Here is a 17,803-nt window from a genome sequence, read left to right as displayed (position 1 = left end):
ATTCCCTGCAGATATTTTTAATCAGCTTATTTTATTTAATTGATATTGACGTTTTTGCCTGCTTGAATTTAAATTCCCTTGGGATTTAGTGACTTAACAAGTATTGGACTCAGACAGAAAGATTTAATTACCTTACAGTGCAGTGTTGCCACCTACTGTACCATCCAAAAATAAGCCAAAATTCAAAAGCAGTATCCGGAACAGAATACTGATAACATATTTTAGGTAATAAGCAGAAGAGGGGAGAGTTCCTGCTGCAAGCGCCGTATGAACCTGCCGGTATTTAGTTACCCTTAAATAGTGGGGAATTGGTGAGTAGGTCCTGACACTTCCCTTGTTCCTAGTATTGTGTGATTCAGCAGACTTTGGCTGTTTTTGAGTGAAGACACTGGCTGGTTTTGAGTGAAGACACCCCAGACACTCTTGATATTTCATTCATTATGGGCCAAAAAAAGTGATACAGGTCATGGTGGAAAGATTATTATCAATCCTGTGCTAAACTACATTTCAAACTCGATGAGAACGGGGGAAAAAGCGGAAGTGATTATTGCAAAAGCCATGAGTTTCTTCTCATTTGATGATATTATTGATGCAGACTTTACTTCACCAGGAGTTAAAAATGAAAACTCTCCTAATCAGGCATAGTATGAAGGAGGAAGAAAATGTTATAGACATTTGCAAATGGTTTGATCAAATGGCTAATCATTCCAAAAGTCTAATTCCAATGTTTGCCATATTGTCGCCTTGCTCTATTCCTGCAGTGGATGAAATCTCATCTGCTATGGCTATCTGTCACTTTACCAAAATTAAGCAAAAAGTTGATGGACTTTATCACATAGCACAAAATAAGCCAATCCCCATGGGTACCTAGCAAACCAACTGACAAGCCTGCTCAAAGACCTTGCTATGCTGTTGTTCTTAAGAACATGCCTAATAGTTTGAACATTACTACTGCCCAAAAAGCGTTTATTGACACCTTATGTCCCAGTAGTGATGATATAAATGAGCTTTGCAAATCAAAAAATGATTGGAAATTAGTTGTAAAATCGAAGAAAACAGCAGATGCAGTTGTTACTTTGTTGAAGAATAATAGTTAGGGTGTTTTGGCATCTGTCTGCTTGCGAGCCACATTGGTGTCCTGAAACGTGTCCCAGAGGACTTTGATGAACAGTCACTCAAACTGTTCATCCCAAATTCTGTAAAAATACTGCATTGTGGTACCTCACATGTCTTCAAAGTACACTTCGAATTGCGGACCAAGCTCGAGTTTTTTCTTCGTAATTTTGTGAAAATACACTACGAGAAACTACCAGCACAGCCTTTTGTATTTTTGCCGAAACGGTGTTAAAAGTGTCACTTAGTTGATCATCTTGAAGCCGAATGCACAAATCAACCAAGCGTTCGAAGTGTGGATCAACTGATCACACTTCCGATTGCCTAAACAAGTGCAATCAGCCAGCCTTCTGCATGAGCTGCAACTCAAGCAGACACACTTACTATAGCGTACGCTGTCCTACAAACAAGTCTACAAAGTCTGATATGAAATCTGGTGTTTCTTGAATTTCATGAACCTTGTGTCTTGGAACATAAACGGCAACTGTGCTGACCAATCTTTAATAATAGCTGAAATGCTGAAAACCAGCCATATTGTAAGTGTTCAAGAGCACTTTGCCCTTCCATTGTCTGCGAATCAATTAGACAGTTTTCAGTCTAATTTGATGTATGATGTTCCTGCTTAGCATAACCAGCCCTTGGTTGACCCTCTAGTGGACTTGTAACTTATGTTGGAGAGATGTTGAGTCAAAGATTTTATTCTCAATGCAAAATATCCTTGCAGTGCAAGTAGGTGGTAATTTAGTAGTAGTTAACGTGTATCTGCCGACAGATTACCGGGATGACCATTCAGATTCGCTTTTTGCCAGAAGTATTGCTAAACTATCAGAGTGCCTTCTCCTAGCGAAACGTAGGAAACTCCCTACATTTATTTTAGGTGATTTTAGTTGCTTATTGAGTGCTAATGTCAACGAGATTGATAGTATTGAATCTAGCGTCCGGAAAAATATGATTTACGGTTTACTTGATGACTTGTTTATTGTGTCAGGTAAAACACAAAAATTCACATACATACATAGCTCAGATTCCACATCTGATCTTGACCATGTGATTTGTTCAAAACAGCTTTCCCCCTCTCAAGTGCGCGTCTTTGATACTCCCTTTTCTGCGGACCACTTCCCAATAGAATTAAATATGGCACCTCCCTCTTCAAGTACTCACCAAACTAGTCAGAAAACAAAATTGCAAAAAATGGGTAGAGCTTATGGATTGGAATAAAAAGGATCCCTTCCTTTACAATCACGTATGTGATAGCATTATATCAAAAATAAAAGTTCCATACAATCTGCTAATACAGTCCACTCCTAGCCGCGAAAAGTAAGCGCGAATTCAGCTTAACACGTACACTGCTCAGTTGTCACATGCGCTTCGTCTAGCTGAGGAAGCTGCAGTACTAAAACGAAAAATCAAAACAGGAACACAAGTAAAAGGTTGGTCACAAAATGCGGCTTTAGTTGATGCGTGTGATAGGCTAAATTCTGGCTCTCTATATGAAAAGGTTGTGGATGTCCACGAACCGGAATAGTGATTGGAACCAGGCTTCACACCAAACGTAAATTTGCCAAAGAGCTAGCCAATCATCGCGCAGAAATTATTTGTAAGTAATCGGAAATTGCTATGCAAAACCCCAATAATATTTGGAGGTCCATGCAAGATAAAAACCAGCTGCTGATGCATCGTCAATCCCATTAGAGTCATGGAAAGCACACAATGAACAAGAGTTTTTACCCCCGTACCCAGAAAAAAGCACAAAATTCAAATATTATCTCAATAACCAACTATTGCATGCAAGTCACACCAATCATGTTGTATCAGTTTCTGACATTTGGAACGTCCTCCGTCATCTTAAAAAAAAGCGATTGCAAGGTATTGACAAAATTTCTGCTGTCCACCTACAAAACCTGTCGTTTCTGCTTATTGAACATTTAACCCTCATATTACAGATGATTTTTGCACAAGGTATTGTTCCTAGTACGTTCTGCGTCGGAAGTCTTAACACCGGTACCAAAAAAGGGAAAGCCTCCTGGGGAATGCACATCATTTCGAACTATAACAGTATCTACCACTTTTTGCAAGATATTCGAACTTCTGATTATTGAGGAAATTAATACAAAATGCTACACACCGCCTTTCCAGTTTGGTTTCAGCCTGGGCTGAAACCTTTAAGCGCGGTAGTTTCAGTACTATTGGATGCCGAAAATTCTGGCGAATCTGTCGCTCTTAGCATACGTGATATACAACGAGCTTTTGACTCATTAATGTAGGAACAGATTGTACTTGAAATGGCAAAGCACTATGTCCAATATGATACACTCCTATCCCTGAGAGATATATGTATGAAAATCTCGAGGCTGAAATCAAAAGCAAGTATGAGAAGCGAACAGATTCTGTTAGAAGCCCAGTAAAGAAGGGTGCTTGTCAAGGTACACCCACTTCTGCTCCAGCTTTCAATAATAGCGTGATTCCGGCATAAGAAAATTATCTAAAATTTTGCATTTCTAAAAGTACAGATCTTTCCCTAGTGTGCTTTGCTGATGACTTATGAAACATTGCCCGTGAACTTGGAAGAATTGAAGAAAATTTTAAAATTTTTGAAAGAGAGTATGCAGCTATTTGTCTTGAATTCAACACTTTGATGTCGAAAGTGCTATTGCACAACTGGCCTGAAACGCTGAAGCCCGAATCCATCATGCTCGGAAACACTAACATAGCACTAGCTGACCGAATTATATATTTAGGGTTACTCATTGGCCAGACACTAAAGCACACAAGAGCACTACTCATTTAGTATCTCGAGAAACGAAGGAGCTTTGCATATAGCAAAATGGTAGCAAAGAAATTCAACTTTAACCGAATGGTCGTAGCACAGCTCTATAATGCACTGATTCTCCCTCATTTTTTGTACCTTAGCCCCTTCTGGCGAATTTTCCCGCAAACTACGAAGCACAAACTACGGTCGATATTCTTTAAATACGCAAAATACCTACTAAGGTTTTCACCCTGGACACACAACACTTATCTGGTCAGAAAATACAAAATAGCTGATCCCACACTTACAATAGAAAAACAAATACAACAGTTTAACAGGAAAATTATTAGCCACAAGTGTCATGTGATTCTCCAGGAATTGTTCATGCTACGGACTGTCATTAGTAGAAGTTATTGCTGTTATGTAGTTGGTGCATTTACCTTTATTCAAGTGTATTTTTTTTCTTTTGTTTTTGCTGTACTCTGTCTTTTTTGTTGTCTGTATGATGGGTTATGAATAAATAATAATAATAATAATAAAGGGGAAGAAGACAAATAATTGAATACTTGCAGTACTATGCTATATTAAACCAATGTCACACTGCACTGACAATTTCACCATTAGAGTGAGACTCTTCCCATGTTATTGTGGAGACTCCTAAATAGTAATTTTTCATATCTTAAAAAAAGATAATTCTTGCTACATGGCACTTTGAGCAAAGATCTATACATAGAAAGAAGTACTAACAGATTAAAGCCATGGAAATAAAATTACAAATATTTTATATATATATATATATATATATATATATATATATATATATATATATATATATATATATATATATATATATATATATATATATATATATATATATATATATATATATATATATATATATATATATAATATATATATATATATATATATATATATATATATATATATATATATATATATATATATATTTTATAGTCATGGAAATAAAGATAATACCTTTTAAAAAAGGAATTTGCTAAAATGATTTTGGAATCCTGCATAGGTGAGAAACAAATTAGAATTTGATATATTCATTTATTAAAAATCCAAAAATAAGCTTAATTTCCAATGTACCTTCTGTATTCAAGCTGTGACTGTTTTCTATACCAATAACCAAAGTACTGTATGAGCAGAAAAAAAAATCAGAAAGGAAAAGGTCCTTAGTAATATGATGGAAAAGTAGAAAACCAACATTTACTGGCTTTACTGCTGCTTTTTGACCCTAAGGATCTTTGATTTTCATTACTTTCTGTATCCAAAAGTCAGTAAATTCACTTTTTTTCAACAAATTAACTGCAATTTAACTGCAAGTTAACTGCAAGCTGAATCCCTGCAATTTTGAAGAGAACATGCAATGTTATTGTTCTCTTTTGTTTTTATAATGCTTACTTATTCATCAACAAGGCATCATGCATGTGATGTATACACTTGATAGCCATTCAAGAGCATTGACAAACATGGTTTTGAATGTAGGTTTTTTTTTTTGGGAACAATTTCGGTAAGAATTTATTAAGATAACATGTCTTGCTAGCTTTGAGAACAAACTGGGGTGCTCAAGTTACAATCTTAGTCCATACAAAACAAGTAGGGCCGGATAAATTGTATTTTTAGTTTTTGTGTCCATAATGTGATTATGGTAAACTTTTGCTTAGCATTGCAGTTCTGTAATAATAAATAAAAAAAAACTAAAAAACATCACCAACAAGAATCTCAATAATAGATAAATTTTTGAGCTGCTTTATCCTGATTATTCTGTAACACCAGGAGGTCAGAGGAGTGTGCTAATGCAGGAACCAGAAATCTATTCTTGTCAAACCCTAGTATCAGTCACTTGAAAACCGACTGAAGCTACAGTCTCTGCATCACATGTTTACACCTTCATAGCAGTCATTGACAGAGAGTGATATACAGGGTTTGGTTTCACTTCTGGGAGTTTTTACTTGAGCATGGAATAACGAAGCTGGAGGGATAACCAATACTTACTTATCAGTTGTTAAAATCTACTATTATCCCCTTTAATTATTTTCAATGATTAATTATTTTCAATGATTATTAAAAAATTAATTATATTTAAATTATTTACGAACGTTTTTATTTGTAATAAATATGCGTAACTTACGAATTAACTTACGTAACGAACTTCTATATTCATATATTTTTAATGCGTATATTAGGGGGTTCTCCCCCTAGTCAATATCTTGCTCTTTAAGCTAAAGTTCTGATTGTGTTCCAATTCTTAAAAAATGACCCCTTAATCACAAAGGCCTTTAATTAGAATAAATAGCTCTTATGAAAGTACTAAAAAATCTTTGGCTTAAAGAGCGAGGTATTGACTAGGGGATGAACCCAATCATATACGAAATAATTTCTGTTCTTTTTAAGCTTTGATGTTGCTCCTTACTTTCAGTTGAAAAGCTTGTTTTTTTTATATCTAATTTCTGAACTTTTGTTTTAATAATGCTGGGAAATCCGGCGCCCCCTTCTTAGCAATGTCCCTTCCCCCATGAAAAATTCCTTCATGGAATCATCCTCCCACTAAAGATCCACTGGGTTGATGCGATCACCCCCGGGAAAAAAAACATAACAAATAAACCCGCTTCCGTAATTTTTAATAATGTTTTTTTTTAAATAATGCTGGGAAATCCGGCGCACCCTTCTTAGCAATGTCCCTTCCCCCATGAAAAATTCCTTCATGGAAAGATCCTCCCACATAACCCCCGACCCCCCCCCCTCCTACCAGAAAAAATCCCCCCTGAAAACGTCTTTATACTTCCCAATAACCAATACTATATGTTAACATTGGATAAAGTTCATAACTCCCCCTCCGGGCACTTCGGGGGATTAAATCATCCTAAAAGACATAGTTATTATATTTTTTGATCATGCTGAACAAAATGGCTATCTCAAAATTTTGATTGGATGACTTTGGGAAAAAATGAGCATGGGAGGGGGCCTAGTTGCCCTCCATTTTTTTGTCACTTAAAAAGGGCACTAAAACTTTTAATTTCCGTTTCAGTGAGCCCTCCCACGACATTCTAGGACCACTGGGTTGATACGATCACCCCTGGGAAAAAAAAACAAATAAACCCGCATCCATGATCTTTCTTCTGGCAAAAAATAAAAATTCCACATCTTTGAAGATAGAAGCTTGAAACCTCTACAGTAGGGTTCTCTGATACGCTGAATATGATGGTGTAATTTTCATTAAGGTTCTATAACTTTTAGTGGGTCTTTCCCCCTTTTTTCGAAAATCAGCCAAATTTTATCAGGCACGTAACTTTTGATGGGTAGGACTAAAGTTGATGAAACTTATATATTTGAAATCAGCATTAAAATATGATTCTTTTGATGTATCTATTGGTGTCAAAATCCCGTTTTCAAGAGTTTCAGTTACCATTGAACTTGGTCAGTCCTTACTTACAGTTCGTTACCACAAACTGTTTGATTGTTGGTGCTGTATCTTGCATGATCAAAAATATATCTTTTGCAGAAAATGCTTTGTCTTTATGCTTGTCAGTGTACTAAGGTTTTCTGATGAAGATTTTAGTGCAGAAGCCAAGTTTAAGTTTTCCTTCTCAGTAGCTCAAATGCAACAGCCAAAAACCCCATTCAAATTCAATAATTTTTCCATCCTCCTATGAAATGTGTGCTGTTTAAAATAATGCCTTCTGAATTGTACTAACATAGTGTATATAATATTTTCATTGTCGTATTGTTGTTTTTACCTATCTCAATAATTTTTTATGACAATAAGTCATCAGCGATTCTGATATAAAAAAAAAAAAAAAAAAAATGCTAGGACAAGACTTTTAGTCCCTCTGTATTAACATTAATTGTAGATCTTTACTAGATGCAACGCTCTTGAAAAAAAAAATATTATAAGGCTGAATTCAAATTCGAATCTAATTACTTCCTTTTATATTTTTTTTCTAGGACATTAACTGACGGAATGGTGGCGGGCTCGTTGCTAGAGACATAGTTTTTCTGTGAATCAATATTATACGTGCAATTATTTAAGTAGAATACAAATGTTAAATTCTATGCTTTAAAATAAAATAGTGATATTTTAATGTTAACAATAACAGACTGTGCAATGGAAAATGTGGGCTTCTAGCTATGCATCCAGTCAGAGTTCTAGCGGAAGTGAAGTTCCTACTTGGTGTCAAAAGTGGCAGTGTGGCGGAAAAAAGACAGATGAAAGTAGAAATGAAGCATCAACAAAGGAAAAGGAAAAGAAGATAGTTTTCGTGGAAGGAAAACAGACTTCTTCGATAGTTGGTGACTCTAAATATGTTGCGCCTGCTCACACAAAGGAAGCAATGATGGTAAGGTTAGAGTTCTTTAGTTGTACTTTTCAGTACCTATGTTTTTCCTTGATGAAGTTGGTCAAGAAATTGATAGTCATAAAATTCTTATATATTCACTTAAACAACCGTTTTCAATACTGATCATAAAAATTAAACTAAATAATTCAAAACTCCAAAAAAACGATTCTAGTAAATATTTCGGTACTACATTTATAATAACTGTAACAGAAATAAAACGAACACAAATATTGGCCAATTTTTCTAAGAGATTAGAAATAATAATTTCAAAAGTGAATAAACAATATGAAGACAGAAGCGGTTCCAATGTCTTGGCAAGATTAGCTCTATTTAATCATTTGCTTTTACGTTGGAAAGGCTTTTTTATGTTCTTAACCTGACTTTACAATCATTTACTCTGCTTAGTATGGGTGAATAATATAACTGTAAAGCACTATGAATATCTGCTTTAAAGATGCCTCAAGTGGGGGGTTTGCGTTTTTCCATTTGTGATTCTATATAGGTCATTCCAACGGTAAATGCTATTGAAGATATCAGGACTAGTAGGACGTTATTCGACTATTTGGTTTGCAAGCTCTTATGGCCGAGTCCCTGCAATGGAATTTTTAATATATTTTTATCGTTTTTTTAAACAATACCGGGAAATTCAGCTCCCCCTCCATGAAAAAATAGCTCGCCTCACAAAAAATTCCTCCGTAGAAAGATCATCCAACATATCCCCCCCCCAAAAAAAAAAATTTTTGGTCACTTAAAAAGGGCACTAGAACTTTAGATTTTCGATAAGACGTGGTCTCTAGCGATCGGAAGAAAAAATTAATAAACACGCATCCATGATCCTGCTTCTGACAAAAAAAAAGCAAAATTCCGCATTTTTGTATATAGGAGCTTGGAACCTCTTCAGAAGGGTTCTCTGATATGCTGCATCTAATGGTGTGAATTTTATTGAGATCAGTAGATGTTTTGGGGGTTATTCACCCTGTTTTCAAAATTTGGTGATTTTTCTCACGCTCTCCACTTTTGATGGGTAACATTAAACTTGATGAATTTTGTATATTTTGAATAAGGATCAAAATTCTGTCAATGTATCCATTATTATCAAAACTCTGTTTCTTAAAGTTTCGGTTACTATTGAGCTGCATTACGTCTTACTTCTGAGGTCATTACCTCGAACTGTTTGATGCATAAATGCATTGAAGTTCTTTAGTTTTTAACTGTGTTCTTTACTTCAAACTTTGTCATCACGTCATCTTTATTAATAATAAGGTTGTTGAATATAAAATTTTTAACTAAATTCTGAATTTTAAGAAAATGGGTATATGGACCTGTACCTGGCTCCATATATAATGTATTAACTCAAGTGAAACAATTTTAATCACTATTAACGTTCTACATTTTATTTCTAATTCTTGTGCTATATGCACTCAAGTTAAGGGAATCGGGTACCTTCTTGCCTGAAAATGTGTTGCCTATATGGGTATTAGTGTTACTTTGGACTTAAGTCTTTGATCGTCTCCGTTTTGGTTATATACACATCGAAAAAGTGTGCGATAGTACCAGAAGATACAATTGATTTTTGAAGCAATCATATTTATCCCTTCAGCAAATAATTACTGGAGTTACTGATGTTTTTCATTTTCACCTTGCGTCTAAACTAACCCAGACATCTTCAGACATTTAATAGTATAATACGGAAAGTTTGAATTTAACTTCAAATATGGAGGAAATTACTTTTAGAAGCTGAAAGACGCGAAAAACAGAAACCGAATGTTGAAAAAAAAACCTCAAAATCAGTAAAGAGTATAACTAATCAGGTAGTACTTAGCTACTTTCGGTCCCAACTGCAGTGGGACCGAAATGGTAGTTTCGATCAGTAAGTCAAATTTGGATCCTTCTGCCACATCGGGAATGTCGGCAAAGACGAACTTGTTTCCCTGTCTCCTCATAAAAATAAATGTCTTGTCTTTGTTTAGGATTTCCACTACTTGTGCTGCATTGAAAATTTATTTTCTTTGTCAAGGGAAAATTTGGTAAAAATGAACATCATCTGCTTTGAGCATTTTGGCGTCAAAAGGTTCAAATCCTTCGACTTTATACAATGGAGCAACTCAGACTAATCCCAATTTCCTCAGAATCTGGATCTATTTGCGACCTTGGTGGCTGTGATTTCTTGGCTGGAGTGGTCTGAGGGGTTGATCTTTGTTATTTCTTATGGCTGCTTCCTTTCTTTAGTTTGGTGGTTTTTCTCTAGGTGCTTCCTCTCGATTTCTACCTTTCAGGAGTATCAGTCAGGATTATTTTTCTTCCTCTTGGGTGGTTTCCCCGCCCTAGAGCTTCAAACCTTTCAGGAATTTCCCTGGAGTTTCAAACTAGGCCGATCTTGGGAAAGGTCTAATCTCTTTTGGCAACTTCAAAGCATACTTAGACGAAGAATTTTCTTGGTTATTTCTTTGACTGTTCATGACTGGGGGTCCATCGTTGCCAAGCAGATGCCTGTCAGTGACTTCTGATGGAAGAAATTCTGCATCTGGAAATATTTCGCAAGTGAAGAAGTAAATTATCGCGGACTGGAAAGCTGTTAATATGTCTGAAAGGCTAAACCTTTGTGGAAAAGGGCAAAATAACAGCTTCGCTATGTCATTGACAGGAATGGTTTTATCAGGATTCAGATGTTGCCACCCATTGAATTTTTCTTTAATTCTTCTTGAATGGTCTAAAACACACATCTAATGGCTGTAGTTTATGCGAGCAATTTGTTGGAAAAGTCAGCAACGCTATGCTATTTTCGTTGCAAAATTTTATCGCTCGAATATCTAGGTGACTGTCACGACTTTGTAACAGAAGAACAATAGGGCTCTTTTTGTTTGGTAACCCTGCTAATAATTTTCATGGTCTGGAGAAGAAGATGCCCGTTTATCCACCCCCCTAGCGTGATCTAGTCTAATTGAACCTGAAGGGGTGCCGTCAGTCATTCTTGGCTGGAAGTGGTGAACACGGGGGAATATATTGCTGATAAAATGGTACCTTCAGCCGCATCGGCAAAGCCAAATACCATCAGATTTTGGCCACGTTCAGCAAAAGTTGTTTAGCTGACTTGCTTTTGACCTTGACAGGCAAGGACTTTGGGTGGTGTAAGACCAGTCAGAATGAAACTGTCGTCTATATTCCAGATCTGCTCAGGTCTAAGGTTACTTCCCAATTATGTGAAGATTTCATACAAATTTTCGAAAGCTTGAGACTGCTAACTTGTTAAAGCAACTAGCACAAGATTGACTGGTAGCTTTAGGTGTATAAACAGATGCATCTATATTCCTTATTTTTAATTTAGTAGCCAATCATTGGAAGCCATCTTTTATGTCATGCTAGGTATGGGTAACTCTGGTGTCATTTGCTTGTGCAAAACATGTAGGCGAATTTTGCTTCTTCTGCAGTCATGTTTAAGTAATCTTTCCTGGTCTTCAGTAGAAATCTGGCGAGGGAATGTCTTTCTGGCGGTAAAATTATGTTGTCCGATCTCTGTTGTGGGCTGTGAAGATGCTATTCCGCTGTCACTTCGCGTAGTTTTTCATGTAGTCATCAAGTGTGGATTTCTTTACAATAAATAAGGCTCTAGCTTTTTGAAGACTCTGCTTGCCAAGTATGACTGTTTCTACTGCTTTTTTCATGTCCTCCATGTTCGGAGGGGCATCTGGTCTTGTTTTGTGATGCCTAGGCATCTGCAAGAAAAAAGTATACAGAGGATCTGAGACATGATCATGGAAATAAAGGAATATGTGGAACATATAACACTAAGACAACATTTTGATAAGGATTTAAGGAAAGGTTTAATAAGCAGAGATATAAAACTTTAAGAGAGGCTTCTATTTAAGGATTCTTTTCAAGACATTTCAAGGCATTTAAGGAGAAGGTTGAATCACCAGATAAAGCGTGTAAAAATAAGGTTCTATGCTCTAGCAGATACATGGGCGCCCATAAGCTGAATTCCAGGGGGAGGGGCAAACTACGTCTAATTGCTACTTTTAATGCTATATAATAGAAATCTTAGAACAAAAATATAAAAATAAGGCAGCATCATTCAGCCAGGGGGGGGGCAAGAGCACCCCCTGCCCCCCCATATGGGCGCCCATGAGCAGATACATTACAAGAGCCTGGTTCACTCTGGTAATCAAGAATTTGATGCATGGACTGAAAACTAAGTCCCAGGGACATAGGAATTCCAGATTCGTGTTCATGAGACCCTGAGTCATCTAATAATAAGCTTTCTGCACTAGCCTTAGAAAAGACAATTCTAAGGCACAGGGATTGAGTTATCCGCTAGATGGCGTAACAATTCAATGAATTTTGCCATAGGTTAAAAACTAGAATCGTAGATTTAAATTTTTTGATTCAAAATATTCAAAGTTTTGGCTGTAAATACCGATAATCGAATGAAAATATCCCTTAATAATCAACAAACAGCCAATAACCTTGCGAAAAAGGCAAGAAAAAAAACAACCTAGGATTCAAGTGAGTAGTCTAACTAAACCTTCATTTTCTCATGGCAAATCATTGAAAAATTAACTTCTTTGGGAATTTACTGACAAACTCTAAAAATTAACGAAGTCACACCTTTTCGGGAAACATTAATGGAGTTCCAGGTAAATTTCACTTTTAAAGACTTGGTAAGAAATCGCAAATTCCCCTCGTAAATATTGAAATAGAAGATGTTTCAAGAGATCTCAGTTAAAAATACATATAACAAAAATTAAGAAAAAAACTCTCCTTAGATTGGGCAAATAGTATTTTGAAGGAATTTTGAATTTCTGAAACCGACAGAAAAATAAAAAATATAACTTTTTGAACATTTCTGCTTATGCACAAGGGTTAGTTCGAGCACAGCACGATGTGGGTGAAAATGTCCGAACCAACCTCTTACGGTGTGTCCGAACCAACCCCATTGTGAGCGATTGTTAAAATAATCATACGGCTAGGAGCGGGTACAGGAAGGCGTTAATTTCGTTGTATGGAATCATAAAACAGTTAGTCAGTTATTATCTAAGAACTTTTCACCAGCTTTCTCTGACACATTACAGAGCTATAGAACTCAGACTGAAGTGAGGTAAGGAAATTACCTGAAAAATCAGAAATTTTGTTTCTCTACAAAACTACGCAGGGAAATACTGTCATACCGCATTCGATCTATTTTGCTCTACCTGTTATATGTTTTATATAATGCTTTTTTTCCCAGGATTTTTTTTTCTGTGTCCAGTTTGGTGGACCCATGTAAATTTGGGGCAAAGAAAACAATTTGGCGGGATATACGTGCTATATAGCTATGACCATCTTTTTAATAATATTTTCAGCTATCAGCATCATTTTCATGCATAGTAGGCTACTAGCATCATTTTCATACCTGCACATAGGGAGAGGGATTAGTCTCCTTGTTTTTTGCCCCACCCATCCCTTCCTAAGGGTTGAAACTTCTGTTTACATATCCTCGCACACTGATCCTAAGAAGATTGTTGTTGAAGACCTAACAGGTATTTCATAAACCGGATTTATCACTAAGTCGAGATGCACCAATTAGCATACAGTCGGTTCAATAATTTAGTTTTTATTTTTGTGCGTGTTGTGCACTCAAGTTTGGGGAATTGAGTACTTGCTTGCCTAAAATGGTGACGTTTTTTATTATAGGCCAACTTCTCATGCGTTATTTGCAATGTCTGTTGAATTCTTAACTAGTATGAAAAAATAAGATGTATTTACTTTCCTCTTCGAAATAGCTAGTAAGTTGATCTTCAAGTATTTATCTTTCTGGAATCTGAAATTCATGCCCTGCTCTTTATCCCTATTTTGCTTTACTAATACAATGTTTTATGAAATGCTTCTTTTTTCAGATTATAAATTTTTCGAATATCCATTTCGGTGAGCCTAAATAAATTTTGGGTAAAGAATACAGTCTGGTGAGATGTACTTGCCATTTACTTACAATTCCCTTCTTAAGAACATTCTTAGCGTATAGTATAAGTAGCCTATCATCTTCATACTTGTACATAGGGGGTGCGATAGTCCCCATGGTTTTTGTCTCGCCCATCCCTTTTAAGGGTCGGACTCTTATGTACGTATCCTTGCACTTTGATCCTCTTGACCTATAGTGCCCTGCTAATCTGCCCTTTGGGAACAGCTTAGAAATCAGTTTTCGGCAATTACCTCGGAAGTATGAAAATGATAAATACGATATTTGGATGTGACAGCAACGATATGAGTATATTTTTTTGCAGGCAATGTCCATCATGAGAGCCAATGGTATGCTGACAGATCTCCGCCTGGAAGTTGGCAAAGAAATATTCAATGTACATAGAATTGTCTTAGCATCTAGCAGTCCTTACTTTAAGGTTCGTAAAAAAAACATAAGTGAACAGTACTCTTTCTTCTCTTTCTGTCTTTCTCCTCGTCTAACTCTGGCTCTCTCTATATCCTTCCAACTCTAACGTCCCTCCTCCTTCCCCTCTTTCTCTTCATTTCTCCGCCCCTCCCTCCCTCTCAATTGTTTTCCTGATGGCTCATAGTTAGTATGTAAAATAAATTTTGATGTGTGACCACGCTTAAATATAAATCAGCTTATAGAATAAAAACTCTAACTCTCTTAAATATCTAAGCAATTATGTGGTAAGAAAAAGTATGTTTCCACTTGCAGTCTTTTGCAGTCTTTTTTTTTTTAGGAAAAGTAATAATTGATAATATATTTTCGTGAGAAGAATCTCACGGTTTCTGCTCTCTGACGAAACTTACTTGGTACAAACAAATCTTTTTGAAAAAGAAATAATCTTTGTTCCTCCCTCAAAAAAAAAAAATTCCTGGCAAGACCTGTAAACAAGGTGTTAATTTATTTTTTTTTTTCAGATTGCCATAATCTGTTTGTAATTTTTGGCCTTTTCTGATTAATATGGTTTTATTTAGGGGTGATATTGATTGACTTATCAAAATCACTTATTTAAAAAACGTAGCTTGCCTCTTATCGTGGCAGTAATATACCAAGGCAGCAATGTTTCTTTTTATTTAGATAAAGGAATTGAAGTTAAAGCTGATAAGAAACTATTTTGATAGCTTAGTTGGGGGATTTCAGCTCCGCGTTTCTTTAAATAGGTAGATAGAATAGGTGTTTATTTTCTTTACCAATAATATCAATAGTGCTCTAGACTTTAGATTACATTTTTAAGGGTGTTAGAGTTTCATTAACATTGCACAAGCTTTCGATTGCGTTAACCGTAAAAATTTACTGGGAAAACTCATTCGTGTTGGGACAGGGTATATTCAACCATCAAGTTCCGTTGTTTCTTTTTCTGGGATTTTTTTTCTTCTGTTAGTGAAAAAAATGTGTCAACTATAACTATCGTGCGTTTCACTTCTGTTCTAAATATTTTGCGTCCTAATTCATTTTATGAGATGCCCATGTTGACAACTTCCAGCCAGGCATTAATCTTCATCTCTGAAAGCAATCGTCTGACTTTATTTTGAGTGGGTATCTGAAGCCTAAAGCTAAGTGAGAAGGTCTCATTATGCAGTCAGTATATTTAATTTGATACTTATTGACTTTCATGAATGATTTATACTCAGTTTTTGTAACTGTATTCTCTGATGTCTCACTGCCGGGGTGCTCGAGTTGAGAACTTTTAGGGAAAGTCCTTGAAACAAGTTGAAGCTTTCAGCAAAGAAGAATCCACAACTGATCAGTCCTATTTGGCTGGCGGTTCAAATAAAGGGAAGACTTCATGCTTTTTTAACAGTACTGTTGACCATGTCAGCCACATTTTAATGAATCTTAAAACCAAGGTACTGCAACGGCACATACTTCTTAGAAACTAGCCTAAGGTAAATAATTACTTCTCATACAAATTTTCTTTAGCATTTTAAGAGATTAGTTGAGTTAAGCAAATTGAACTTTCAAAAATTAGCCCTAAGATGTATTCTTGAATGTGTCTGAAAGTTTTTTTTAACCTAGCTCTAATACTTTCTTTAAAAATATTAAAAAAACATCTGAAAAGAGAATGTTTATTTTAATTTGAAAAAGACAAATTGTGGAGAATAGCTGTTTACAAAGCTTGACACACTGCCTACTACTGCTTACTGACATAGAAGTGAATTTATGTGCAGAAACAAATATCATGAAAGTTTGTTCACAAAGTAATTGTTTACCCTATCTAATTACAAACTAAAAGAATGATGTAACTCAGTATATCTAGATGCTTCATGCATAAAAAATGGTTTGAATGGAGTCCAGCACTCAACTTATACATAATTTAGAGGCCTGGACACGCTGCCTCCCACGGCTTGTGGGTATAGAGCTTAGCTGCTGAAAGAGTCATTCTAAACTTAAAGAGCATGTATTAACTGAATGGACCTCAAGAGCCCACTAAGAATTCTTCATCTGAAATATTGCCTTAATTCACTCATAAGAGAAGAAGAGTGTAGTTTAAGGAAGAAGAGAGGATGAATCGACCAAATTTTCACTCTTAGATTAAGACTTGAAAGTGCCCGAGTCATCAGACCCCTTTAATCCTCGGTTTTGTAGATTATGAGCAAGCGTTTGATTCAACTGTTAGAAGAGCTTTGCCAAAGATTTTATCCTTGTATAGTATACGAGATAAATACATTAAAATCATTAGCACTATATACGAGAAAAACATTGATGCGGTTAAGGTAGGAAATCAGGTTAGTAGCTTATTTCGTAGTGAACCAGGACTTAAGCAGGGTTGCGTTTTATGCCCATTTACATGGATCTTTTGAAGGACTTTGTCCTAAAGGAACATGACAAAAGCTATGCGAGAGCATGGAATCAAATGGGGAAGTAAAAGTCTCTTAGACTTAGATTATGGTTTGAGTGTCCTGGATGAAAATGTGAGCAAAATGAATGATTTTTTGGAAGTTTTGAGTTCGGAGTGCAAGAATAGGTTTGAAAATTAATGTTAAGAAGACTAAGTCGATTAGATTGGGAATAAAGTAAAGGTGAAGAGATTATGTTGGGTAAGAAGAAGATCGATCAAGTGAATAGCTTCACTTGCCCAAATAAAATTATTGGCAAAGATGGTGGATGCAGTGAAGATGTTAGAAGTAGAATAGCCGAAGGCCCAGGGTGTTTCTCACAGTTGAAAAAATCTTGGAAAAATAGGAAGATAAGACTAGAAGCCAATACTGGAAGCTATAGAGATGACACTTGTCAAGAATTGTTCTGAAATGTGGGTGCTCGAAAAAAACGGAGAAGTATTTGCTTGATTTTTTTCAGAGGGATTGTCTGCGAATTGTTTTGGTTACCCGACCGACTCACTGTATTCCAAACAGTAACTTATACGAAAAATGTGGTATTATCCCGCTTTCTAGCGCTGTAATTAGAGAAAAATTGAGATGACTAGGACATGTTCTGCGGATAAAGGACGACAGTTTGCCAAATATTGTCCTTTTCAGCCAAACTTTTAGGGCTGAATTTAGGGCCCACCTCATTTGTCCCCGAATGGGGTAGGAAGATGTTGTAAGGAAGGATTAAAGGGAAATATGAACTTCTTAACTGGGGATAAAAAGGGATGCTTTATATAGATTGTGATGA

General features: G+C 35.9%; 1 protein-coding gene across 2 annotated transcripts in view; it reads left to right on the top strand.

Annotated features, from left to right (window-relative positions):
• The window catches only part of LOC148956615 (kelch-like ECH-associated protein 1), a 74,194-nt gene that overhangs the window by 14,980 nt on the left and 41,411 nt on the right, over window positions 1-17,803 (top strand). For both annotated transcript variants that reach the window (XM_089086107.1, XM_089086102.1), the window contains exons 2-3: window positions 7,835-8,226; window positions 14,484-14,597. In XM_089086107.1, the coding sequence (XP_088942233.1) occupies window positions 8,002-8,226; window positions 14,484-14,597 (339 nt within the window). In that variant the 5' untranslated portion in view covers window positions 7,835-8,001. The remainder of the gene's footprint in view (window positions 1-7,834; window positions 8,227-14,483; window positions 14,598-17,803) is intronic.

Source organism: Artemia sp. Qi Xiang Cuo, chromosome 1, assembly GCF_049724085.1.
Source record: "Artemia sp. Qi Xiang Cuo chromosome 1, ASM4972408v1, whole genome shotgun sequence".
NCBI lineage: Eukaryota > Metazoa > Arthropoda > Branchiopoda > Anostraca > Artemiidae > Artemia > Artemia sp. Qi Xiang Cuo.
The sequence above is the reverse complement of the archived record's forward strand: the minus strand, read 5'-3'. Positions and strand labels throughout refer to the sequence as shown.